This window comes from Nyctereutes procyonoides, unplaced genomic scaffold (assembly GCF_905146905.1).
Source record: "Nyctereutes procyonoides isolate TBG_1078 unplaced genomic scaffold, NYPRO_anot_genome, whole genome shotgun sequence".
Classification (NCBI taxonomy): Eukaryota; Metazoa; Chordata; class Mammalia; order Carnivora; family Canidae; genus Nyctereutes; species Nyctereutes procyonoides.
Window position 1 is genome coordinate 15,165,127 of NW_026575122.1, and position 27,261 is coordinate 15,192,387.

At 38.8% G+C, this 27,261-nt stretch overlaps 2 protein-coding genes across 2 annotated transcripts in view; both read left to right on the forward strand.

Annotated features, from left to right (window-relative positions):
* SH3D19 (SH3 domain containing 19) overlaps positions 1-23,413 on the forward strand; it is a 240,745-nt gene extending 217,332 nt beyond the window's left edge. Inside the window, exon 21 of the mRNA XM_055336636.1 lies at positions 23,177-23,413. Within this exon, the coding sequence (XP_055192611.1) occupies positions 23,177-23,182 (6 nt within the window). The 3' untranslated portion in view covers positions 23,183-23,413. The remainder of the gene's footprint in view (positions 1-23,176) is intronic.
* A 373-nt stretch (positions 23,414-23,786) lies between these two features.
* On the forward strand, positions 23,787-25,632 carry LOC129516820 (60S ribosomal protein L39-like). The gene is made up of 3 exons (XM_055336278.1): positions 23,787-23,798; positions 25,102-25,286; positions 25,486-25,632. Exons 1-3 carry the CDS (start codon positions 23,787-23,789, stop codon positions 25,532-25,534), a joined length of 246 nt encoding a protein of 81 aa, XP_055192253.1. The 3' UTR covers positions 25,535-25,632.
* Positions 25,633-27,261: the final 1,629 nt, after the last annotated feature.

Consider the following 27,261-nt stretch of genomic DNA (forward strand, 5'->3'; position numbering starts at 1 on the left):
TGCCTGTGCCTCTCTCTCTCTCTCTCTCTCTCTGAATAAATAAAAAATTTAAAAAACCCATAGAATGCAAAATCAAGAGTGAACCCTAAGGTAAACTATGGACTTTGGATTATTAATGATGTGTCATTGTGGGTTTATCCTTGGTTTAAAAAAAAAAAAGTACTACTGGTGAGTGATGTTGATAATGAGAGAGGCTGTGCATGTGTGATGGTAGGGGGTATATGGGAAATATCTGTACTTTCCTCTGAATTATATTGTAAACCTAAACTTGGTCTAAACAAGTCAAAAAAAAAAAGATGAATGATAATTCTGAAGTATAGGAATGGACCAGGACCCAGAAGCACATTCAATTTTGCCTATGTTTTCCTCCTCTATAATTCCCTCCATTTTAGATGGAAATTATCAGGGGAGACGGTGAGAATAGTAGGAAATTCATAAAATCAGAAACTTTGAAATCTGAAAGGAACCTTGGTCCAACCACATCCTTTTACAGACAGTAACTAAGATAAAGAGGAATTGATGACTGGTCTAAGAGCGTACCACCCAGGCAGTGTGCCATTTCCAGAGCCCAGGTCTTTTGACTATAAATAAAATGGTTCTTCCTGTTGATAGGGGAAAAAAAAAAACCCCGATTTGAAACCTCTTTTTCTCCCACATATAAAAAACCTATACAATTTTATTTTGACTGGATTTCTGAGTCAGATCAGTGGTGCTTAACTTGGAATCCACTTCCTTAATTTACAGTATGCAATTGTACTATGCTACTAAAAACAGCCATTCAAAAGATATTTATTTAATATTTTGCAAACAATAAAACACAGCTACAATATATTTTAACAGTTACATTTAAAGATGTCATTTTATTCATATTTAGTTTTTAGGTTCTCCTTTCTCCATAAAAGGAAAAAGAATTATTTAGAAACTGAAGTAGACTAGACTTATAACACTAATCATGTTTTTTTTATATTGTAGACTTTTAAAATGTATAGGATTTTGTGCCTCTTTGTCTAAGAATTGTTGATTGTTGTTTTTATTTGTACATTCTTTTTGTAGACTAAAATTCTTTAATTAGAAAGTAAACAAATAGAGGACTAATCTCCAAGTGGAGACCATACCCAATATTAATTTTATTTCAGATGGGTTAGGAAAGTAAGATTTTTTAACACAAATAACAGTGACTTTAAGTGAATTTAACTCCAAGAAATACAAAGTAGATAGACATTAACTACTGTTCAGTTCCTGCAAGTTAGGAGATTGAAAGGGCCTGTAGAGACCAACACAGATATAGTAGTTTATTTATAATTATCTTCAATTAATTTAACGAAGAATGTTTATCAAATTTTGTAAGAGATCTTGAAGGTTTATTTTTTATTTTTGAGATCTTGAAGGTTTAATAAGGTATTGCATTTACTCATGACTACTTTAAACCTTCTCTCAAGAGATATCACAGGAATTACTTAAAGTAAATTGGTCAACATCTGAAACAGTGTTTTAGTAGACTCTCTATTCTCTCAAAAGGAGTTTAAATTATAAGATATGGAAGGTTTTTTTTTAAAATGCATTAGAGACAAAATAAAATGCCAGCAATAATTCTTGCCTTTAGATTCAAAGGACTGAGTGCAAAATCAATTGCTTTGTGAAACAAGCAGAATCTTTTCGTGCTTTAATTGACCAGAAGCTCAACAGGAACCATTGGCATAAAACTATTAGGTAATATTTGGCTGCATTTATAGAAAGGTGATATTTTCAACTGAAGTAGACAGCCTTTAAGATAATCCCCAACGCCTCCTGCCTCCTGATGTTCAACGTCTACGTGTAATCCTGTAAACTGGACCTAGTGACTGAATTCTAACAGAATATGGCAGAAGTGATGGGATACTCTTTCTGAAATTATGTTATAAAGACACTGGTCTTGCTCTCTCTCTTTCTCCACCTCCCTACTTCCCTCTCTGGGGTCACTCGTTCTAGAGTGAGCAAGCTGTCCTAGTGCATCATGATGTAAGCAGTCTTACGAGACTCACATGGTATGCTGAGGAATTGAGGCCCTCAGGTCAATGGCCCATGAGAAAGTTCAGCCTGCTAACAACCACATGAGTGAGTTTAAAAGAGATCTTTCAGCCTCAGTTGAGTCTTGAGATGACTATAGCCCTGGTCAATGACCTAACTACAACCTGATGAGAAATTTAAATCAGAATCACTCAGCTAAATCTTCCTCAAATTCTTGACCCACAGAATTTTGAGCTAATAAATGTTTATTGTTGTTTTAAGTTGTCAAATTTGAGGGTAATATGTTACACAGGTATAGATAATTAATATAAGAAAAATGGAGGACTAGAACATGGAACGGAGTATCCAGACACATCTAGAGCATTTATTTTCTTCAGTTCTGAGTACTGTCTTTAAGGATGTTGACAATCTGGTGTGTATCAGAGGAGCTAGAAACCATGTCACAAAGGGAATCCTTGAATGAACTCAGGACATTAGGGTAGAAGAAAAGGAAATTTAGGGAGGAATATAGCTACTTGTAGGCATTATAAGATCCTATGAAAGATTTATCAGAAACATGGAACTTAAAGAGCTATAAAAGGTGTACAATGGTCCATCCCTCATTTTATAAATCAGAAAGATGAGACTCTGGGCACCTGGGTGGTGCAGTCAGTTGAGCAACCAACTCTTGGTTTTTGGCTCAGGTCATGTTCTTGGGGTGGTGAGATGAGTCCTGAGTTGAGCCCTGAGTGGGAATCCACACTAAGTGTGGAGTCTGCTTAAGATTCTCTCTCCTTTGGGACACCTAGGTGGCTCAGCGGTTGAGCATCTGCCTTTGGCTCAGGGCATGATCCCTGAGTACCAGGATCGAGTCCTACATCAGGCTCCCTGCATGGAGCCTGTTTCTCCCTCTACCTGTGTCTCTGCTTCTCTCTCCCTGTGTCTCTCATGAATAAATAGATAAAATCTTAAAAAAAAATTCTCTTTCCTTCTTCTTCTGACCCTCTCCCCTGTACACACACACTCCTCTCTCTCTCAAATAAATAAATCTTAAAAAGAAAGGTGAAACTCAAGGTGGATATGATTCTGACAATGTCACATGGCTAGTTACTGGTTGACCTGATAATACACGTCTCGATGGCTGAATCAAAGGCAGTTGTGCTTTTTGTAGTTTTAGGGATTTATGGATAAAAGCTATAGGAAGGCCAAGTTTAATTAGTTGTGAAGAAAATCTTTTTAGCAGTTGGAGATCTTTAAAAATATGATGACTGCTGTGTGGTGTAGTGGCCCCCTGATATTGAAAGTGGTTAAAATAAATGACCTAGGTTATCTGCTTAATAAGATATTGAGTTGAATCAGATTACTTCCAAGCTCCCAACTGAGTCTAATATGAATTTTGATAATAATTTTTATTTTTTTAAAAAATATTTTACTTATTTATTCATGAGAGACAGAAAGAGAGGAGCAGAGACACAGGCAGAGGGAGAAGCAGGCTCCATGCAGGGAGCCGGATGTGGGACTCGATCGTGGAACTCCAGGATCATGCCCTGGGCTGAAGGTAGGTGCTCAACCGCTGAGCTACCCAAGCATCCCTAGTTTTGATATTTTTTCCCCCTAATTTTGAGATTTAAAATAATATAAACAGGGCAGCCCCGGTGGCTCAGCAGTTTAGCGCCACCTTCAGCCCAGGGTGTGATCCTGGAGACCCGATCCAGTCCCATGTTGGACTCCCTGCATGGAGCCTGCTTCTCCCTCTGCCTGTGTCTCTGTCTCTCCCTTTCTGTCTCTCATGAATAAATAAAATCTTAAAAAAAAGAATATAAACAGACCAATATTTACTATCACAGTAAAAAACAGAATTATAGACTCTTAAACACAAAACTTGCGTTTTAGACAATACATCTCCATTAAAGAATACAGCGTAATGAATATAGCCAATAATACTGTACTAACTTTGTATGGTAACAGCTGGTAACTACTCTTATTGTGGTGAGCATTTCATAATGTATATAGTTCTCAAATCACTCTGTTGTATACCTGAAGCTAATATAATATTGTATGTCAACTGGATTTCAATTAGAAAAAATACTAGAATAAAATGCAGACCCAGAAACCATTGCCAAAATAAGAATAAAGCTGTGAAAACCAAGATATTTATCTTTCAAGAAACAAAAAAAGAAAAACATACATTTTTAGATTTGGATTATTTGTAGAAATGGAAAGGGACATTACAGTGAAATATACCATATGAAGTAGAACAGAGAACATATTCTTGTCCTCTTTACATCATAATGAACAGGTTTAGTAGTTACTAGCGTAGGACAGTGGGTAATCATTGTGGAACTTCTATGTATAATTTTTCTAAAGATAATTAAAAATCAGGAGATGGGTAGGCTAAGAGATAATTCCTACAATTAAAGTGCTGTAGAGATGGCACCAGCATGTGTCACCAGCACTTGAACACCCACTATAAGCAAGGACTTAAGCAGCTCAACTAGAGCAAAGATTGTAAGTTACACTTAACAATTATATAAGAAGTGCTGTTTTAAACTACAACTCATGAATATTTTTTCATTTATCAGATCCTTGAAAATAAAAAAATACACTCTGATTCAACTGGCTTATTAGTTATAAATATCTTTCACCCATAAAATACTTTGATAAGTAGAGAAATATTATTTAGAAAGAAACTCACAAAATGTATCAACCCAGAGGCTCATACTAATGATAGAATGTGGCCTTCTCCATCTCATTAATGGTAACTAGATTATTCCAGGAGTTTGCTTTAGAATTATCCTCAAGTCCTCTTTTTTTGTTATATTCCTCATCTGAAACATATCAGCTCTCTCTTCAAAATATATTCAGAATCTGACTACTTCTTACCACTTGCACTGCTATTCTCCAGGTCAAAGCCATCATCATCTTTTGTCTGAATTCTTCTAACTGGCCTTCGCACTTTGGCCTTTGCCCCACCTTCAGCCCGTTCTCAATCCAGCAGTCAGAGCAACTCTAAAAATGTACGCCAACCATGTTTATCTTCAGCTCGAGACCTCCAATGGGCTTTCCATTGCTCTCCTTACAATGGCCTGCAAAGCCAGCCATGATCTAGCCCTTAATTTTGCGATCTCACCTACAACAATCTTCATTTATTCCACTCCTGTCACCCTGGCCTCCTTGTTTTTCCTCAAACATGCCAGACATATTCCCATCTCAGGACTTTTGCACTTGCTCTTCTCTGCCTAATATGCCTTGTCCCAGATAGTTTCAGATATCATGTCCTTACCACCTTAACTCTTTGCCCAGGCTGCTTTCTCAGTGAGGCCTTGCTTTACCAACCGATTTAAAATCACAATTGTCATGACATACACATTCCTTGTCTACTATATTTTCCTCCACATTTCTTCTTACCTTTTTCCATTCTATATAATACACCTACTTTGATCATCTTTTCTCCCATTAGACATATAAGCTCCGTGAAGTCAGGGATTTATGTCTGTTTTATACACACATGGGTGTGTCAAAAGCAATTACTACAGTGCTTGGCACATAGCAGGTACTCAATGAAATTGTAATTGGTTAATTAGCAAGCCTTTACTTTTTATAGTAGAGACTTTTATACAGAAAGCACTTATGCTATTGATAACTAGAGCAAATGATTTATTTTTCATTTTATATTGACACTTGCTTTGTAATTATAGCACGCATTAGAAAAAGTAGGTATACTTAGCATTTTTCAGGTAGAAGGTGAATTGCAGTTCAATAAATGATCAATCAGACAACCCCTGGGCATAGGTAAAAGTAGATATTTGCCTGAGGCAATGTGTCCAGAGGAAAATTAAAATTTTCTTAACTATAGCTTATATTTAGTCAAGCTAGAAAAATAATTGTGTTTTATGACCCTTTATTTTTTTTATGACCCTTTATAAAATTGCTTTACCTCACCCCAGCAATGATTCAGGGATTACAAATAAAACAAACCAAAATCCAAAGCAGGGACATCAAAATATCACCATTTTTAGGGCACCTGGGCGGCTCAGGATGGACCTGCTCCTGATTTTGGCTCAGGTCATGATCCCAGAGTCCTAGGACTGAGCCCTGAGTCAGGCTCCACATTCAGTGGGGGGAGTCTGCTTGAGACTTCTCTCTCTCCCTCTCCCGTTGCCCCTCCCATTGTTCATGCTCTCTCTTTCTCTTAAGATAAATAAATCTTCTTAAAAATCACTGTATTTTATCCACTAGTCTCAAAGTGAACAGTAAACATAATTACTTAATATTGCTCTAATTGAGGGGCGCCCAGGTGGCTCAGTCAGTTAAGCATCAGACTTGTGATTTCATCTCAGGTCATGATCTCAGGGTTGTGAGATCCAGCCCCTCAAAGGGCTCTCTCTTCCCTCCCTCTGTACCCCTCTTCACAATCCCAAGATAAAGAGCTGCATACTCCCCTTACTGAGCCAGCCAGGCATCTCTATACTTCAGTGTTCTATTTTTATTATTTTTTTAAGATTTCATTTTTAAATATACTTTACACCCAACATGGGTGTTGAATTCACAGGAGTTGCATGCTCTACTATACTTCAGTGTTTTAAAAAGTAAATAATACTTGAGATTGGTAAATTAGTGGCAACATTAGATCTTCTGATTTTTAATATACTTTTAATGAATTACCTAAGTAAAAGTAAACATATTTGATGTTTAAATAGTTTATGGAATACCTTATAGAACTATTAATTCTATATCCATAAAAGCAAATATTTTTAATTTATATATATTTTAAAGATTTTTAAAAATAATTTATTTACTTATTCATGAGAATACACAGAGAGGAGAGAGAGAGAGAGAGAGAGAGAGAGAGAGAGGCAGAGACACAGGCAGAGGGACAAGCAGGCTCCACGCAGGAAGCCTGACGTGGGACTTGATCCCAGGTCTCCAGGATCACACCCTGGGCTGAAGGCGGCGCTAAACCGCTGAGCCACCCGGACTGCCCTATTTTAAAGATTTTTAAAAAGATTTTATTTATTTGAGAGAAAGGGACAGGACGGGGGGGGCAGAGAGAGAGAGAGAGAGAGAGAGGGACAGAGTTCCCACTAAGTGTGAAGCTGGAGGCAGGGCTTGATCCCAGGACCCTGAGATCATGACCAGAGCCAAAGTCAGATGCTTAACTGACTGAACCACCTAGGCTCCTCTAAAAAAATGTTTAAAGATTTATTTACTTGAGAGAGAGAGAGTATGGCATGGAGGGTGGGGTGGCGCAAGGGGCAGAGGGAGAAAGAGAGAGAAACTTAGGCACTCCATGCTGAGCACTGAACAGTAATCCCGAGATCCTGAGATCATGGCCTTCCCAGAAACCAAGAGTCAAACACTCAACTGACTGTGCCACACAGGTATTCCTAATTCTTTATATTTGTAGTATAACCGAGTGTATTGCCAGTCAGGGGAAAAGAAAACTTACATAGTGCAAAAACATGTTTCATTATGCTTATTTCAGATGAAATTGCTGTTTTTTACATAGCAGCAGTATTATATCATTTGATTTCCTTTTAAGTGGAATGTTCCATGAGTATAGGACAGATGAGGGGTTTTTGTTTTGTTTTTGTTTTGTCTACATGTTTTTATTTTAATCAGATAGTTGTACCAGGACAGATTGAGTTTTATAAACATTTTGAATTTAGATTAAGGTTAAGATACGAAATCAAAGTTGGTATAAAATAGAAGCATCTTTTAATAAAATGCAGCTATTTAGCCTTAATAAAATGTCTATTCAATTTTTCTGGTTTTGTAGATGTTTTATTGTGAAATATATCATTTAAATGGAACAATGTATAAGCTACATAGTTATAGTTTCAAATAATCACAATAAATCCATGTACCTACCATCTGGATGAAGAAATGGCATTACTGGTACCACTACTCTGTGTCCTCCTCCTCATAACATCTTCTTTCTCCCCAGAGGCAAATATTATTTTGATTTTGTGCTCACTATTCATTTGCTTTGTCCACCATCTGTGTATCTATATCACCAAAGAAAATATTATTTAGTTTTGAAAACTAGAGTAGCAGTCACAAACCTGTTTGCATAAGGAAAAGGCAATATTATCATCATTTGTTGAAGGCTATCAGGAGAAAATATACTGCAGTGGTGCCTCTGGCTCATAGTTTCAGCTCCTCTGAGCGTTTATAATATATATCCTTTTTCTTCAGGGACTCCTAGGAAACAGAGAGCTTATTAGAATCCACCCATCTGACATGAATATGGTGTGAAGCAGACACTGGTCACGCAGCTGAAGCTTGATCAGAGAGCACTGCTCTGTAGTTTCTACTTTTTTTTTCTTTAGATTTTAAAAAATGTATTCATGAGAGACACAGAGAGAGAGGAAGAGACATAGGCAGAGGGAGAAGCAGGCTCATTACCAGAGCAGAAGGCATATGCTCAACCACTGAGCCACCCAGGCACCCATAGCTTCTACTTTTAACTCTTATGGGCCTTGCCTCTAGGGCTTAGCACTAAGTCAAGCCCAAATCCTTCTGAGGTGAAATGATGGTCAGATGAAGAGGAGAAGAGAAATTTCAACACTTGATCAAGGCAAGACAAACACAGTAGAGAACATGGTCAGGCTCGCCCAGGTACTCTATCATCAAACTAAAAGAGGGTGTAATAGCAGAGGATTTTGATGATGACAGTGCTGATTATGTCTGATTATTTTGTCGTACTTCCCCACCTGACCTAGCTACCCCCACATGTGGGGCACAGTTGTCATCTGAGATTCCCTCTCCCTTGTGTTGGCTGTCTTACGCTATTTCGTGTTGTCCTCTTTTTAAATTTATTCTCTCATATTGATGAAGCACATCCTCTATTAGCTTCTTAAGAAAAGATACATGAGAAATAAATGGAGACCTTGAATGTCAGAAAATATTTTTGTTCTGTCCTCGTTCTTGATTGGTAGTTTCTGAGGACAGGATTCTAGGTTGGAGATTATTTTGTTTAGGATTTTGAATGTATTTCTCTGGCTCTTGAAAGCCTATCATCTTGTTTCCAATGCTGCTGTGAAGTCCAAAACTGTGACGTTTCTTTATCCTTTGTGTGTAACCTGTTTACTTTTGCTCCTAAAAGCTAGAGGAATCATTTCTATGCCCAGGTGTCCTGAAATTTCACAATGGGTGACTTGTTTTGAATCTGTCTTCATTTGTCTTCCTTGGCACTTGGTGGGTTTTTAAATCTGGAAAACAAAACCTTAAACTCTGGTCATTCTTCTTGAATTATTTTGATCATTTTCTTTGTTCTACTTTTTCTTTTTCTTCAGTTTCTCATCTTTTTTCTCCTATTTCCCATCTGTGTTTTTTCTCCTCCACTCTCAGAAGTGCTTTCCTCAACTTTATCTTTTAGCCCATCTTTTAGGGTTGTTGTATTCTTGGTTTTCTGGTTTTTTTCCTATCAAATTTTTAATTCCCAATGACTCATTTTTGTTCTCAGAGAATTCCTGTTCTTGTTTAATGGATGCTGTATCTTTTTTTAAAAAAATAATTCTAAGAATATTAATGACTTTTTTCCTTTAAAGTTTGCTTCTCCCTGATTACTTTTTACATTTTATTTTTTTAAGATTTTATTTATTTATTTTAGAGAGAGCAAGCAAGAGAAAGCACAAGCAGTGGGGAGGGGCAGAATTAGAGGTAGAAGCAGACTCCCTCCTGAGTGGGAAGCCTGATGTGGGGCTCAGTCCCAGGACCCTAAAACATGACTTGATCGGAAGGCAGATGGTTAACTGACTGAGCCATATAGGCACTGCTTTCTTTTCTTTTTTCTTTCTTTCTTTCTTTCTTTCTTTTTTTTTCTCTTTTTTCTTCTTTCTTTCTTTCTTTCTTTCTTCTTTCTTTTCTCTCTCTTTTTTCTTCTTTCTTTCTTTCTTCTTTCTTTCCTTTTTTCTTTCTTCTTTCTTTCTTTTAAAGATTTTATTTATTTATTTATTTATTTATTTATTTATTTATTTGAGAGAGAGGGAGTAGGGGAAGGGAAGAGGGGAAGGGAGAGAGAATCTGGAGGAGACTCTGTACTGAGTGCAGAGCCCAACTCAGGGCTTGGTCCCACAACCCATGAGATCATCACTTGAGCTGAAATCGAGAGTCAGAGGTTCAGCCAACTGAGCCCCCCAGGTGCCCCCTTTTTTTTCTGTTTATATTTGTACACCATACCTTTCATATTAGGAAAATCCCTCAATGACTGGTAATCCTTGACTGCATGACCCCATGATTGAGCATGAGGGACTAAATAACTCATTGGATAAGCTAAATATGGGGGAATGACTACACTTGACTATAGGGTGACTTAGGTGGGCAACTTGAAACCTTGGGTTAGATTCACCAGGAAAGTGATGTCCAACCTCCTGCAAGGGAGGTAAGGGGCTGGTTGCTAGCATTCTGGACACTAAGTAATGGAGGGGGTGGGGTTGTTCTCTGCAACAAGCAATTAGTATGCATATTTGGTAAGTCCATCCATTGAGGTACCTATCCCTTCCAACTCTTTCATAGTCTGGAGATATTAAGTTTTACTTTTTTCAGAAAATAAATGGCTCATCTATCCTTTCATATCAGGCTTGAAAAAGAACAATCATTCCCCAGTTGAAAAGGGGAGATCAAACTGCTTTTACTCTTGTCTTCCTCCTAATTGCAAGTTCCAGAAGATCCTGTTGCCACTATGTTCCATGTCTTTTGAAGATCCTGAAAAATAAGTTGAGTAGGTTTTTAGTTTCCTTACCGATGTCTTGGGAGTCAGGTTGCTTGGATCTAAGTCAGTTACAATTGGCCTCTTGTTTTCAGCTTCCAAAATTTTGATAATTTTCCCTGTACTTCCTTAGTTTTGGTGGTATTTGGGAAGGAGACTGAAAAGGATGTCTCTGTTTGACCTGCCATCCTAACTCAGAAATTTAGAAAATGTTTTCTTCCTTTTTTTTTAAGTTTATTTATTTATTTTTTAATAATCTCTACACTCGTCATGGGGCTCAAACTCATGACCCCAAGATCAAGAGTTGTATGCTCCTCCAACTGAGCCAGCAGGTGCCCCAGGAAATATTTTCTTAATTCACTTAATCTCATTTAGTTATAAGATTATAGTATATTTATTTATTTATTTGAAAGAAAGAGAGAGGAATGTGCAAATGGCTGAAAGGTGAGGTGGGTGGGGAGGAGAGACAGAGGGAGAGAGAGAATCTTAAGCAGGCTCCATGCACAGTGTGGAGCCCCATGTGGGGCTCAATCTCATGACCCTGAGATCATGACTTGAGCCGAAGCCAAGAGTTGGACTTTTAATTGACTAAGTCATCCAAGTGTCCCTATAGTATATTTTATTTTATTATTATTATTTATTGTTTTTAAAAATATTTTATTTATTTATATGAGAGAGAGAGAGCAAGAGAATGAGCAGGGTGAGGGGCAGAGGGAGAAGCAGACTCCCCCCTGAGCAGGGAGCCTGATGCAGGGCTCGATCCCAGGACCCTGGGATCATGACCTGAGCTGCAGGCAGATGCTTAACTGACGGAGCTACCCAGGTGGCACCCTATAGTCTATTTTAGATTTGAACTAAATCTTTGCCTCTTTTGTGCTATATGTGGGAAATCTAGGGATTTGTCTTTTAGAATCATCACTTAGTAAGACATGTGTGAGGTTTGATACTGTTCACTAAATTTCTTTACCTCTTTCCCAACTCAAATTCACCACGGATCAGAACTAGCTGTAAAGAAAGATGGCGAAGCATTAATTCTTGGCTCTCCTGGATCCCTACTCTTTTTCTCCATAAAAACCTACTGTTATATGTATCACTTCTTTGCGTCCATGGTGTCCTCCAGATGACATGAGCAATAGTGAATTCACAGATAAAATGAACAGAGTGACTTACAGTTGAAATGCTTGCGTGCAGATGAATGGATAAAGAAGATGTGGTATATGTATACAATGGAATATTACTCAGCCATTAGAAACGACAAATACCCACCATTTGCTTCAACATGGATGGAACTGGAGGGTATTATGCTGAGTGAAATAAGTCAATTGGAAAAGAACAAACATTATATGATCTCATTCGTTTGGGGAATATAAAAATTAGTGAAAGGGAATAGAGGGAAAGGAGAGAAAATGAGTGAAAATATCAGTGAGGGAGACAAAACATGAGAGACACCTAACTCTGGGAAATGAACAAGGGGTAGTGGAAGGGGAAGTGGGCGGGGGTTGGGGTGACTGGGTGATGGGCACTGAGGGGGGCACTTGGCGGGATGAGCATTGGGTGTTATGCTATATGTTGGCAAATTGAACTCCAATAAAAAAAAATGTTTCTGTGCTAAGAAAACCATTAGTGACTAATGCCATTGTTGACTTTTTAGGTGTGGTAGAGCACTGATGGGAGACCATTTTGATCCGGGTATATCACACCAGTTATTGTAGGCTCGGGATGTGTTCAGACTTGAAACAGTTCTATTTGTCAATGCGTCTCTAGATTTCACAAGGAAGAACTGAAATTATTTTTCCCTTATTATACTTTATCCTTAGCTCTGTATAAATTACTTTAAAAAACATTAACAATATAAAGAAACAGTACCAAATGCTTTTGTCATCCCTTTACCAATAATGAAATAATGAATCCCTTTACCAATAATGAAAATTCATTATTTTTTAAGTAGTGAAAGTCATTAATTTTACAAGGCTGGGGCTTCTGTGATATGTGAGAAATAGTAACTGAAATGCTTATTAAGCTGTGCGTTAAAGGCAAAGACAAATGCCTCTGCAAGGTGGCTTCTAAATATACATGGGGCACCTAGTTATTAGTGACTTATCTGAGCAAGTTCAGTTCCAATGGAGCTAATGAGAGACAAGAGCAAGGAGCCGTCAAGCAGAAATTTGTATATTTCACATTTGGATTTTGTCTATTTCTGGATCAGTCAGGAAGGGAAGCATTTTGAGATAAGACCATATGTCTACTTAATACATTCTAGACGCAGAAAAAAAGATGTACCCTTCTTTCTTTGACCTAATACTACCATAAAATTTCAACCCTCTCAAAAAACAAATCTTAAGCCTAAGTGAATGCTTCAGTTTAACATAATAAAAGTTTTCATTAAGACTTTCTCCTGATTATATTTATTTTTGCCTTGATTTTTTTCATTCTGTAGGATAAAGTGTCAGTCTGATAAAACTAAGAAATTATATATTATTTTTACTTTATTTGTATCTAAGGAAAAATATGAGTATAAAAACACACTTAACCTGTGTGTGCTCATTGTATATATACTGATGATCCATATCCAAAACAAAACAGAGATATCTCTCTTCATATTTTACAAGTAAAAATTTCCTGTAGTAATCAAGGAGACTGATGTTCAAGTTATTCCAAGGAATAGAAAAGTTAAAAGCTAGAGTTATTAGTTATCTATAAAATTGGTCTTATTTATACTTTTGTACAAAATTCTGCTATTCAAAGGGATTTATAGCTTATCTCAATAAAAGAAAATGTGTGTCAGATGTCAAACACAGATTAAAGTAGAGTTAGACAAGCAATCAATTAATAAATACTTCTAGTTTTTATGAACCAGGAAGTTTTTTGCAAGCTCAGAATGATATGGGATCAAAATAAAGGTCAGGATCTCCAGGAAATTTCAGTGAGGGAAGGCAAAATTCTTAGGATTCTTTCTCTTATTAATCAGTAGACCATTTACTGAGTACCTACTAATATCAGGCTCAGTATGTGCCCTGGGGGTGTCCAGATTCAAGATATAGTCCTTGCCTTTAGGTTGCTCACTTCCTTCTGGTTGAGTTAGAAACAAAATAGTATCTAAAGAGTTGTAACTGACGACCTTTGAAAATCTCCAGATTCACTAATTCTACTCTAATTTGTGGTTTCATCACGTTATTCATCTGTAAAATGGGGATAATATGACTTCATTTATAGGTTTCTTGTGTGCATTAAATAACATCATGTAGCAATGTGGACCCCGGGCAGACAGGCTCCTGACTGGCTCAGTGACTCCGTGTCAGCAGCAGCAATCCTATTTCATGCCTCACTAGACTGACAAATAGCTACATGTCCTAGAGTTTCAGGGCCACTTGTGATATTTAAAACCTCAAACGTTAAATTGTGGGATGCCAGGTCATTGTGGTAAATACTATGTTTGGAGTAAAAACAGGTTATCATGAGGGTATTACAGAAAGGACACCTGAGTGGGAAAGGAGGGTTGGTGCAGGGAATCCTGAGGTGAGGTCTGAAGGAGTTAGTCTGATGATAAAGGAGCTGGTATTTAAAGCAGAAGAGATTGAGTAGATGGAGGCCAGAGAAGGAAGCCTGGGGTTTTAGAGGAGTCACAGGTTATTTCAGTCTAGCGAGAGCCTGAGCAGGGATTTTAAGCCTTGTTTGTGCCATGGCCCACTTTGCTTATCTGGTAAAGCCAGTGGACCCTTCTCAGAGTAAAGTTTTTAAATGTATGAAGTTGGAAACTATTATATTTCAGTGCAGTTATCCAATATTTAAAATATAAATGCAACACATATATTTTCTTTCTTTCTTTCTTTCTTTCTTTCTTTCTTTCTTTCTTTCTTTCTTTCTTTCTTTCTTTCTTTCGAGAGAGGATGGGAAGAGGCAGAGGGAGAATTTTAAGCAGGCTCCATGCCCAGCTCCAAGTCCAATTCAGGGCTTAATACCACACCCCAGAGTTTATGACCTGAGCTGAAAGCAAGATCTGATGCTTAACTGACTGAGCCACCTGGTGCCTTGCAATCCACGTATTTCATTAATCCATTAATAATAAGAAGGTCCAGCACTGGGTATAATAACTACTAGAATTTCAGAGTAGCAATGAGAATAAGGTGTTTTGAGATATCTGCAACAACTAGAATGTGTTATGAAAATATCTGATCTTGGGGTGCCTAGGTGGCTCCGTTGGTTGTGAGTCCCCCTCATGCTTTCTGCTCAGCTCATGTTCCCAGGGTCATGGGATCAAGCCCCTTGTTGGGTTCTGCACTCAGTGGTGAGTCTACATCTTTCTTTCTCTCTCCCTCTCCCTCTGTCCCTCCGCTGACTCTTGTGTGCTCTCTCTAAATAAATAAATAAATTCTTTTTAAAAAGGAAATAAAATATCTGATTTCTATTGGTCATAAAATCACATTTTTTTTAAGATTTATTTATTTATTTGAGAGAGAGCACAAAAGAGCAGTGGGGAGGGGCAGAGGGAGAGGGAGAGAGGGTCTCAAGGAGATTCTGCAATGAGGATGGAGCCTGATGTGGGGATCAAGCTCATGACTTTGAGATTATGATCTGAGCTGAAACCAAGAGTCCAATACTTTAGCCAGCTGCTCCACCCAGGTATCCCACAGATGTTGTGAATAGTACTGGGGTTTAGTGCTTACATTCATAACTAGAGGAATTCCTAAATTTCAGTGAGAGATCACTAAAGATAAGGATTTTTTTTTTTTTGGAGTTACTCCGTTTCCCTGGGTATCTTCCAACTGTATGTAATATGTACATTTTAATACACTTCTGTTTGCTTTCCTTTGTTTAAAAAAAATTTTTTTAATCATTCAAGTTCAATTTACGATAGGCTTGGGACGCCTGGGTGGCTCAGCGGTTAAGCATCTGCCTTCAGCTCAGGGCATGATCTCGGGGTCCTGGGATCGAGTCCCACATCAGGCTCCCTGCGAGGAGCCTGCTTCTCTCTCTGACAATGTCTCTGCCTCTCTCTGGTGTCTCTCATGAGTAAATAAATAAAAACCTGTAAAAAAAAATATAATAGGCTCCAATTTATGAACCCCTATTTTTTGGGCTGTTTAGCTTCCAGACAAAGTACCTTTCCTTTAGTCAGATCTTGTTCCTAATCCAGCCTATGGTTTGGGAATCCATAAATGTGACCAAGCCATTTCCCTCCTTAAAACTCTTCCTGGGTTCTCCTTGCCTTTAGGATTACGTCTAAATTCTCTGTTGGGACTCACAAATCCCTCCAGGATAGGTTTCTCTCCACTTCCTTACTCTTGATCTCTTTCTTAGCCAAACATAATTTGTCAAACACAATTTTCTCTTGCCTTCCCACTTATGATTTTTTTCTGATAGGAATTGTCTTCCTTGACTCTGCCCCTTCTCTGCTTGCTAAACTCCTTAGTCTTAGTCATTACCTCCTGCAGAAATCTGATTTATCCTCTCTATGGTTCCTGGTCTCAAAGGGTTTACATCACTCTGGGCAAGGCAGATAATTAATCATGTAATTATAACACAATGTGAGAACTGCTTTGTTTACTCTTCTACCTCTAGGGCTTACAAAGTGCCTGGACCGGTACCTGCTAAATTCCTAAGTGTTACACGACTCCAGAGGGTGCCATTCACACTATATTCTAAATGAATTGTTCCCACCTGGAGTTGTTTCACTCTCAGCCCTGGCCTGATAGTATTTTATTGATGAATAAACAAATGAACAAATGAGTGGCCTTCCCTGGACGAGGAAGAATGCTGCAGAGACTGAAATTTGAGCGGGAATCATTCTTGGATTATATGTATTCAGTTTTTAAAATTAGCTATCTTAAATTTTTTCCATTATTTTAATAGTCTAGAAGAGATGAACATTTCAAGGTCTTAAAAGAGCCACTTGCTCTAATTATAAAAGTATTACAAGTTCATTTGTAGGAAACTTGAAAAATGTGGCAAAAAGACAAATAAAATTAGGGGCACCTGGGAGGTTCAGTTGGTTAAGTATCTGACTCTTGATTTTAGCTCAGGTAATGATCTCAGGGTCGTGGGATTGAGGCCTGTGTTGGGCTCCTCACTCAGCATGGAGTGCTCTTCACATTCTCTTCTCTCTCTCCTTCTGCCCCAACCCCCCTCCTCTCTTTTTCTCTCTCTCTCTAAAATAAATAAATCTTCAAGAATAAAATTAAAGTTATCCACAAACAACCCCATGACTGGATGTAACTAACAGGGTGTTTTATATCAGTGGTATTTGGAGGTGCCTGCATGGCTCAGTCGGTTAAGCACCTGACTCTTGATTTTTGGCTCAGGTCATGATCCCAGGGTGGTGAGATTGAGCCCCACATTAGGCTCCAGGGTTAAGATACTCTCTCTCCCTCTGCCCCTCCCATTCATGTTCTCTCTCTCTCTCTCTCTCTTTCTCTCTGGAATAAATAAATCTTAAAAAAATGCTATTAGAAATTGATGATAAGGCATATTGAATATATATTTCGACACTGTTTTCTTGATTCCAAAAAGTTAAATTATGTAAAAGATACAGAATATGCAGTTATAAATGAGATGTATGTGTCTGTGTAGAGGGGAGATTTTTAATTATTTATTTCATTTAGCAAATATTTTCTGAACGTAAAACATGAGTAAGGTACTGGGTTTGACACTCTGCAGAATATAAAGATAAATTTGACACCACTTCCATGACTCAGGCACTTATAGATTATTGGGGAGATCAGACATGTTTAGAACCTTAATACAAGCCATTGAGGATATGTGACTTAAGAAAGTTGCAGTTTCCCAGAGTGAACTTTCTAAGGTAAATTAGGTCATGTCATGTTTCTGCTTAAAATCTTTAATGGGGGGGGATCCCTGGGTGGCGCAGTGGTTTGGCACCTGCCTTTGGCCCGGGGCGCGATCCTGGAGACCCGGGATCGAATCCCGCGTCGGGCTCCCGGTACATGGAGCCCGCTTCTCCCTCTGCCTGTGTCTCTGCCTCTCTCTCTCTCCCTCTGTGACTATCATAAATAAATTTAAAAAATTAAAAAAAAATCTTTAATGGGGGATCCCTGGGTGGCACAGCGGTTTAGTGCCTGCCTTTGGCCCAGGGCACAATCATGGAGACCCGGGATCGAATCCCACATCGGGCTCCCAGTGCATGGAGCCTGCTTCTCCCTCTGCCTATGTCTCTGCCTCTCTCTCTCTCTCTCTCTGTGTGTGTGTGACTATCATAAAAAAAATCTTTAATGGATTCTCAAATTTATTTTTATTTTAATTAAATAAATTGTTTATTGGGATATAATTCACATGCCATAAATTCACTTTTTATTTCTTTTTGAATTTTGTATTTAAATTCTAGTTAGTTAACATACAGTGCAATATGGATTTCAGGAGAGGAATTCAGTGATTCATACAACACCTACTGCTCATCACAAGTTACCCTCCTTAATACCCATCATCCATCTCCCCATCCCCCACCCATCTTCCTCCATTGTCCCTCTGCATGTTCTCTATCTTTAAGAGTCTCTTATGATTTGTTTCCCTCTCTTTTCCCCCCTTCCTGTGTGTTCATCTATTTTGTTCTTAAATTCTTAAATTCCCCATGAGTGAAATCATATGGTGTTTGTCTTTCTTTGACTTATTTCGCTTAGTGTAGTACATGCTAACTCCATCCATGTTGTTGTAAATGGCAATATTTCATTTTTTTTAAGGATTTTGTTTATTAATTTGGTAGAGAGGGAGAGAGTGCCACACACAAGCAAGGAGAACAGCAGAGGAAGGGAGAAGGAGGCTCCCCATGGAGCAGGGAACCTGATGCAGGGCTTAATCCCAGGACCCAGGATCATGACCTGAGCCAAAGGCAGATGGTTAATTGACTGAGCCACCCAGGTACCCCAAGATTTCATTGTTTTTGTTGGCTGAGTAATATTCCATTGTATATATGTACCACATTTTCTTTATCCATTCATTGGTCAATGGCCATCTAGGCTCTCTTTCCATAGTTTGGCTTTTGTTGATAATCTGCTATAAACATTAGAGTGCATGTACTCCTTCAAATCTGTATTTTTATTTATATATTTAATTTTTTTTATTTTTTAAAGATGTTATTTATTTATTCATGGGACATACACACACAGAGAAGCAGAGACAGAGGCAGAGGGAGAAGCAGGCCCCCTTTCAGGGAATCTGATGTGGGACTTGATCCCAGGACCCTGAGATCACCACCTGAGCTGAAAGCAGATGCTCAGCCACTGAGCCGCCCAGGTGCCCCTTCAAATCTATATTTTTGTATCATTTGGGTACATACCTAGTAGTACAATTGCTGGATCATAGGGTAGTTCTATGTTTTTTAAAGATGTATTTATGTATTTGAAAGAAAGAGGGTGGGGGGGGTGAGGATGGACAGAGAAAGAAGGAGAGGGGAAGCAGACTCCCTGATGACCGAGGAGCCCCACCTGGGCCTCCATTTCTAGACTGGGAGATCATGACCTGAGCCAAAACCAAGAGTTGGATGCTCAACTGACTGAGCCACCCAGACATCCCAGGATAGTTCTATTTTTAACTTTTTGAGGAACTTCCATACTGTTTCATAGTGGCTGCACCAGTTTGCATTTCCACCAACACTGCAAGAGGGTTCCTTTTTTCTCCTTATCCTTTTTTTTTTATAAAGATTTTATTTATTTATTCATGAGAGGCACAGAGAGAGAGAAGCAGAGACACAGGCAGAGGGAGAAGCAGGCTCCATGCAAGGAGCCTGATGTGGGACCCGATCCCAGGACTCCAGGATCACTCCCTGGGCCGAAGGCAGGCGCTAAACTGCTGAGCCACTCAGGGATCCCCTTTCTCCTTATCCTTGCCAATACCTGTTGTTTTCTTATGTTGTTAGTTTTAGCCATTCTGATAGGTGTGAAGTGGTATCTCATCGTGGCTTTGATTTGTATTTCCCTGATGATGAATAATGTTGAGCATCTTTTCATGTGTTTGTTAGCCATCTGGATGTCTTCTTTGGAAAAATGTCTATTCATATCTTCTGCCTATTTCTTAACTGGGTTATTTGTATTTTGGGTATTGAGTTTGACAAGTTCTTTATAGATTTTGGTAACAAACCTTTTATCAGATATGTCATTTGCAAATATTTTCTACCATTCCATAGACTGCCTTTGAGTTTTGTTGTTTCCTTTGCTGTGTAGAAGATATTTATCTTGATGAAGTCCCAATAGTTCATTTTTGCTTTTGTTTTCCTTGCCTCTGGTAATGTACCTAGTAAGAAGTTGCTCTGGCAGAGGTCAAAGAGATTGCTTCATGTGTTCTACTCTAGGATTTTGATGATTTCCTGTCTCACATTTAACTCTTTCATCCATTTTGGATTTCTTTTTGTGTATGGTGTAAAAAAGTGGTCCAGTTTCATCCTTCTGCATGTTGCTGTCTAGTTTTCCCAACACTTTTTTTGAAGAGACCATCTTTCTTCCATTGGATATTTTCCATCTTTGTCGATTAGTTGACCAAAAGGTTGTAAATTCACTTTTTATTTTATTTATTTTTTTTTTAAGTAGGCTCCATGCCCAATGTGGAACCCAACACAGGGCTAGAACTCACAACCCTGAGTTAAAGAATCAGATGCTTGACTGACTGAACCACCCAGGTGCCCCATAAATTCACTTTTTAAAGAGTATTATTGGGCAGCCCAAGTGGCTCAGTGGTTTAGCGCCGCCTTCAGCCCAGGGCCTGATCCTGGAGACCGGGGATCAAGTCCCATGTCAGGCTCCCTGCATGGAACCTGCTTCTCCCTCTGCTTATGCCTCTGCCTCTCTCTCTCTCTCTCTCTCTCTCTCTCTCTCTTGTGTGTGTGTGTCTCTCATGAATAAATAAATAAAATCTTTTAAAAAAAAGTTTAAAAAGTATTATCTGCAAAGTTATGCAAACATCTTTCATTGGATTTTATTTTTTTTATTATGGTTTTATTATTTTTTAAGTTGTTATAAATTCCATACAGTGTAATATTCAGTGTACGAAATAGTGATTCCATACTTCCATATACCACTGTGTGCTCATCACAGCAAGTGTACTCCTTAATCCCCATCACCTATTTCACCTATACCCCTACTTATCTCATCTCTGGTAATCATCAGTTTGTTCTCTCTCACTGGATTTTAAATAGAATCTAAACTTTTGACACTGGCCTATAGCTTTGTATAATCTGGCTCCTATCTATACATCTCCAATTATTTCATGACACATTTGCCTTTGCAATTGTTATTTCCTTACCCTAAAATCCTGGAATGCTTTTTCTACTTGCATTTAACATGGCTGGCTCATTTTGAAGGTCTCAGCTGAAATGATATTTCTACAGATAATTTTTTCCTGGACATTGAATCCAAAATAGCCCTCCAGACACCTGGGTGGCCCAGTGGTTGATCTGCTTTCGGCTCAGGTCGTGATCCAGGATCCTGGGATTGAGTCCTGCATCAGGGACCCTGCAGGGAGCCTGCTTCTCCCTCTGCCAGTGTCTCTGCCTCTCTCTCTGTGTCTCTCATTAATAAATAAATAAAACCTTTAAAAAACTGTAATAAATACTAAAGCCACTTTTCATATTAAGATACTACCTATTCAAATATTCAAATGGAGAGTAGTTATGTAGATCCAGACAAAGAATTTTAAGTCAGAACTTAATGTTTTCCAGGCAGAGGGAGAAGCAGGCTCCATGCAGGGAGCCAGATGCGGGACTTGATTCTGGGACCCCAGGATCATGCCCTGAGCTGAAGGCAGACGCTCAACCACTGAGCCACCCAGGTGTCCCATACTACAGTTTATTTATCCCTTATAGATTAATAAGGAAATCATATATTTACCTTACAGTAATACTAGGTTGAATGTGTTAAGTGACTTAAGAAAGTTACAATTTATATTTTATTGGCTTTAGGGCAAAACAGTACACATTAAGCAGGAACAATTAGGGAAAGACCTCAGGGTTTCAGAGTAGTTGACACTGGACTCTCAGGTCAAAATGGGAAGACCAAAAACAAAATCCTGAAGATGAGAAATCACTGTGTGTGAGGAGGAAACTGTGATATGGTTGGCATGGCTGGAGTTTAGAACTGTGGTGGATACTTATGTGTCATGCTGGACTGGAGCTCAACTCTGAAGGAATTCATTTCCCAGAAATAGGGTCTAAACTCTCTTCTAGCCGTTTGTCGCCACTCACTAATTCTCAAGCCTACAGTAATCTGGCTTTTCCTATCTCTTAACTCAGGCAATTCTATGGAAGGTCACCCCTAACCACAGAAAAAATATTGGACTTTGATCCTCTTCCTTCTTCCCCGCCTATCTGTGGTATTCAGCAATTTAATTTTCTTTCTTTACTGAAAACTCTTCCTCTGTAACTCATTCTGATAATATCTGTGTATCTTCCTCTGGTCCCTTTTCCATTGATAGATAACAAAAATGGGCTCCAATCAGGATATGCCTGTCAATGGGAAACAGTGATATCCTATAACAGATTCTACATTCAACTTCTTTCATTTCAACACAAATTTTTATGGAAAACATACTATATCCAAGATACCATGTGAGATGTTGTAAGAGGGGAAAGACCCCTGGAATATCCAGTCTTGTAGGGGAAAGAGATTGACAAATAAAGAATTAAATCTCAAAGCAGAAAGAGATAAGTGTTGATGATAAGCAGAAGCAGCATTCTGTCAATGTAAAAGGAGGGGCAACTAAAAATGATCCTGAAGATAAGCATTATCCATATCTGGTGTGCCTGGCTGGCTCAGTTGGCACAGCATGTGACTATCGATCTCAGGGTTGTGAGTTTGAGCCCCACGTTGGGTGTAGAGATTACTTAAAATCTTAAAAACAAAAAGAATTAGAGGCACCTGGGAGACTCATTTGCTAAGTGCTCATCTCTTGGTTTTCAGCTCAGGTTGTGATCTCAGGGTCTTGAGATCAAGCCCTGCATCCAGCTCTGGCTCAGCAGAGTCTGCTAGAGATTCTCTCCCTTTCCCTTTCCCTCTGTTCCTTCCTTCCACCCCAAGCATGCATGCACTCTCTCTCTCTCTCTGTCTCTCTCTCTCTAAATAAGTGAAGTCTTTAAAAAATAAAAAAATATATGAAAGAATTATTCATATCTTTCCAAGTATGAGAGGATTTATGCCAATGCTCCATTGGTTAAGAAAAAACTGTGATTTTTAAAGAAAAATTGTTTTTCCTTCTGTATTATTGGTTCATTATATTGCAAATATTAAAACTTCTTTTTAAGGTGATTACTATATCTAGTGGTAATGCCTTTCTCACTTGATCCCTGAACAATCTTATTTGGGATAGGTATTATTAGCTCTGTTTTACAGATGAAAAAGGTGAGGTTCAGAAGGGTTATCTAAGAATGTAGGCAACTAGACTCAAATAGAATTAAACTCTGTTCCTCATTATTTGAAATGAATTTTTTAGGGAACTACATGCAGAATGTTAATTTAAGTATACTCTTTTTGGTTTTTACAGAGTTGAGAAGTTAAATGCCAGCACTTGAACTGAATGGACTCACATGCCTCCAGATTTAACCCAGGACATTCATTTTCTTCAATGTCAGAATGACCCAGCAATCAGGTGCTTGGGGATATAACAACTCTTTCAATCCAAATGGATATAATTCAGTCTGTAATGTTGGTCAGAACAATGCAGCTTTCTAAAGCTGGTCTACATGGCAGACCTAAAATCATTAAAAACTGAAGTGTATTAGTAGTTGTTTGCAGTCCTCAATTCAGTTCCAGCATTAGGAAATCCAAAGACTGATGTTGTTTTCTATGTTCCACTTTTTTCTAAAACTGAGGTAATCAGTCATCTTCAGGCAGTAAAACCAGTTTGATGGGTACCCTCCCTACTTCCCCATCAGAAACTGGCTTCAGACCTTAGTGCTCACTGGCTGACAGAATTGGAGCAACAGGTGCAGCAGCGAAAAAAACTTTTTTTCACAAACTCCACAGAAGAGATTTTGTAAATAGAAATGAAAGCTGTGTAAACATAGTACCTGTACTTTCTCTAGTTTCCATGACACACTAGGAATCCAGCAGAAAAAGATCACAGTAGATAACCTACAAACCACAAAATAGAGATGGCTTGGGAGGTGGGAGTGGGATGAAGATTTTGTCTGGCTGCTGCTGCTTTTGTCCAAAAAGATCATCTAGCTAAAACTTTTGATTCAAGTGGTTAGGAACTCCAGAGAGTTTTCACTAATAAAAACGTGACCAAGATATAAGCCGACAACTCCATTCACTACAAAGGAAGTCAAAATAATTCTTTATTGACAGATAAGTAAAAAGATCTGCTCAGGTTGGAAATCTGGTGCGGTTTGTGCTCTATGAGCAGTTGGGGGAGTGCTACGAGAAGAGTCTGGGATGATGGAGGTGTTGAATTAGTCAGGATGGAATTCAACACCTCTATACTTATTCCTAGATGCCACATGAACTTTGCTTAGCCTTCTCTCCTTTCACTACCTACAATAAAGTGGCAGGGCACTTGGGTGGCTTCGTTGGTTGGGCATCCAACTCTTGATGTTGGCTCACGTCACAGACTCTGGGGTTGTGGAATGGAGCCCTGCCTCCGGCCTGCACTCAGCGTGGATTCTGCTTGTCCCTCTCACTCTGCTTTGGGATCCTCCCCTTGTCCCCCAGCTCTCGTGCATGCGCACACATGCAGGCTCTCATAAATAAATAAATAAAGTCTTTACAAAAAAGTGGCAGAGAAGTAGGCAACACTGGGAGCTGAGTATGCAGAACAGGAGTTTGTACCAGTTTATTGTGTTCAGTCCTAGATATATTTTGTTGTATTTTAACAGATTAGTACTTTTTATGTGATGTAGAAGAATTGATTCTGAGATTCTGATTCTGAAAAAAAAATCCATTAAATTGTTTTGCTTCATGGATTCCTAATGAATGAGCAAAAAACCACCCATAGTCCAGAGTTCCCTCTTTTGGCTTTTCCGTCCTCCGCTTTTTCTGTCCTCCGCGCTTCGTGCCACTGGCTGGGTGGGTGGTGCATTCCCCTGCATCCCTCAGAGCCCTGTCACACAAAATTGAGGAAATCATGACTTTCTGCTCACAGCCAGGGGAGAGGATGCCAAATCCATCATGATCAAGAAAAATAAAGATAATGTGAAGTTTAAAGGTTAGTGCTGCAGATACTTTTATACCTTGGTCATCACAGACAAAGAGAAGACAGGAAAACTGAAGCAAGTCCCTGCCCCTAGTTTTGGCAGTGAAGTAGCTGAAATGGACCTGGCACCCTGCTTTGAACTGTATTAAATTTTTAAAATTAAAAAAAAAAAGAGTTACCTCTTTTGGTCCAAGAAATTAATGGAATTTGTAACAGAAATTATATATATGGATATTCCAAATGCTAACAATACTAGCTGATAAACAGAATGGTAGGTAAATATTAAATTGATAAGGAAAGCTGTCTCTCCTTTTCGCCACCATCCTGGTTGTGTGTGGTTGACCGTTCTTGCCTTGTCTTCTCACAAGACTTTCAGAATCAAGCGATTCCTGGCCAAGAAACAAAAGCAGAATCGTCCCATTCCCCAGTGGATTAAGATGAAAACTGGTAATAAAATCAGGTAGAGGGATGCCTGGGTGGCTCAGCGGTTGAACGTCTGCCTTTGGCTCAGGGCATGATCCTGGAGTCCTAGGATCGAGTCCCACATCGGGCTCCCTGCATGGAGCCTGCTTCTCCCTCTGCCTGCGTCTCTGCCTCTCTCTCTGTGTGTCTCTCATTAATAAATAAATAAAATCTTAAAAAAAATAAAATAAAATCAGGTACAACTCCAAGAGGAGGCACTGGAGAAGAACCAAGCTGGGTCTATGAGGAAGCATTGCACAGCATGAAATAGCAAACATAATTGGCACACATATTTAAGCTGCATGGAGATCACATGCTCCTATCCTATCGTATGGAAACAACCTCCCTACCTGGCCAATAGACACGTCTTATCAAGGAAATGATTTTCTCTGTTACTTTGCCTCTATACCAGTAGGTTGGTTCAGTAATAAATGTGAGACCTTTCAGCTGAGCTGCTGTTGTGTTCTTATTTGTGAAGTACTGAATTCCCCCTCCTGTCAGATCTCACATAGCACTGTCTGATAGAACTTTCTGCAGTGATAGAAATGGCCCTTGACAACCAAGTATTTAAAGTGCGGCTAGGGGACACCTGTGTGGCTCTGTCTGCTAAGCATCTGCCTTTGGCTTAGGTCTTGACAGGGAGTCTGCACATCTCCCCCTCTCTGCTCTTCCCCCTGCTCATGTGCTCTCTCTCAAATAAGTAAAATCTTAAAAAAAAATTGATCAGGAAAGCTTTCATAATTTTTTTTTCAAAAAACTTAAAAGATAGTAATTTAACAACATATGCTATAATTATTGTAATAATTTACATTTATGAAGCATTAATTGCTTTGGGGGTAACATGCTAAGTACCTGTAATCCTTAAAATAGGTACTATTAGTATAGTCACTTTATAGATGAGGAAACTGAAACTTAACTAATTCATTCAATAATTTCTCAAGAACACACAGCCAGTAAGCTATGGAAATAGAATTTAAACCAGATGTATTAGAGCTTTTATTTATCTATTCAAGAGAGAAAGAGAGAGAGAAAGCAAGAGAGAGACAGACTGAGCAAGCGTAGGAGCAGGCGGGAGGGCAGAGGGAGAAGCAGACTCTCTGTTGGGCTGGGAGCCCTATGTGGGGTCTCATCCCAGGACCTGAGCAGAAGGCAGGCACTTAAAGGACTGAGCCACCCAGGTGCCCCTAAACCAGATGTGTTAGGTGTCAAAGTCTATACTGTTAACCAGTAGCCATTTTACCACGTTTATAATAGCAAAACAGTGGAAACAATTTGAATTTAAACAATAGGAGATTGGTTAAATTATAGTCTAGTCAATAATAACAGTTAATAAAGCAATGCTTAGGCAGCCAGGGTGGCTCAGTGGTTTAGCGCCTGCCTTTAGCCCAAGGCGAGACCCGGGATCGAGTCCCACGTCGGGCTTCTGCATGGAGCCTGCTTCTCCCTTTGCCTGTGTCTCTGCCTCTCTCTCTGTGTCTCTCATGAATAAATAAATAAAATCTTTTAAAAAAAATACAGCAAAGCAATGCTTAAAAGACTATTTGATGACATTAAAAATGTAAATAATATATTTCTAAGTGAAAAAAAAAGGCAGGTTACAAGCACTATGTTTAACATCAGCTCGATTTCGTAATATACATTTATTTAGTTGGAATACTTATCTACACCAAGCGTTAGAGATGATATCTCTAGGTGTTGCAATTATGGTATTTTTTTCCATGTTTGAACTTTTCTACATTTTCCAAGCTTTCTACAATTAACACGCATTACTTTTTAAAATCTGTAAGACCCTTCGATATTATTTCACATAGAAGCCAGAAATTAGTAAGAGGATTACCATCATCAATTTTATCATAACGGAAACTTTGTGGGGAAAGAAGGGTGGGGAGAGCTGCACATATTGAATGTTGCTGTGACACAAGGCATGTTCTTTCATAGGTGTAGCCACCAGTGCAGATATGTCTCATAATTTT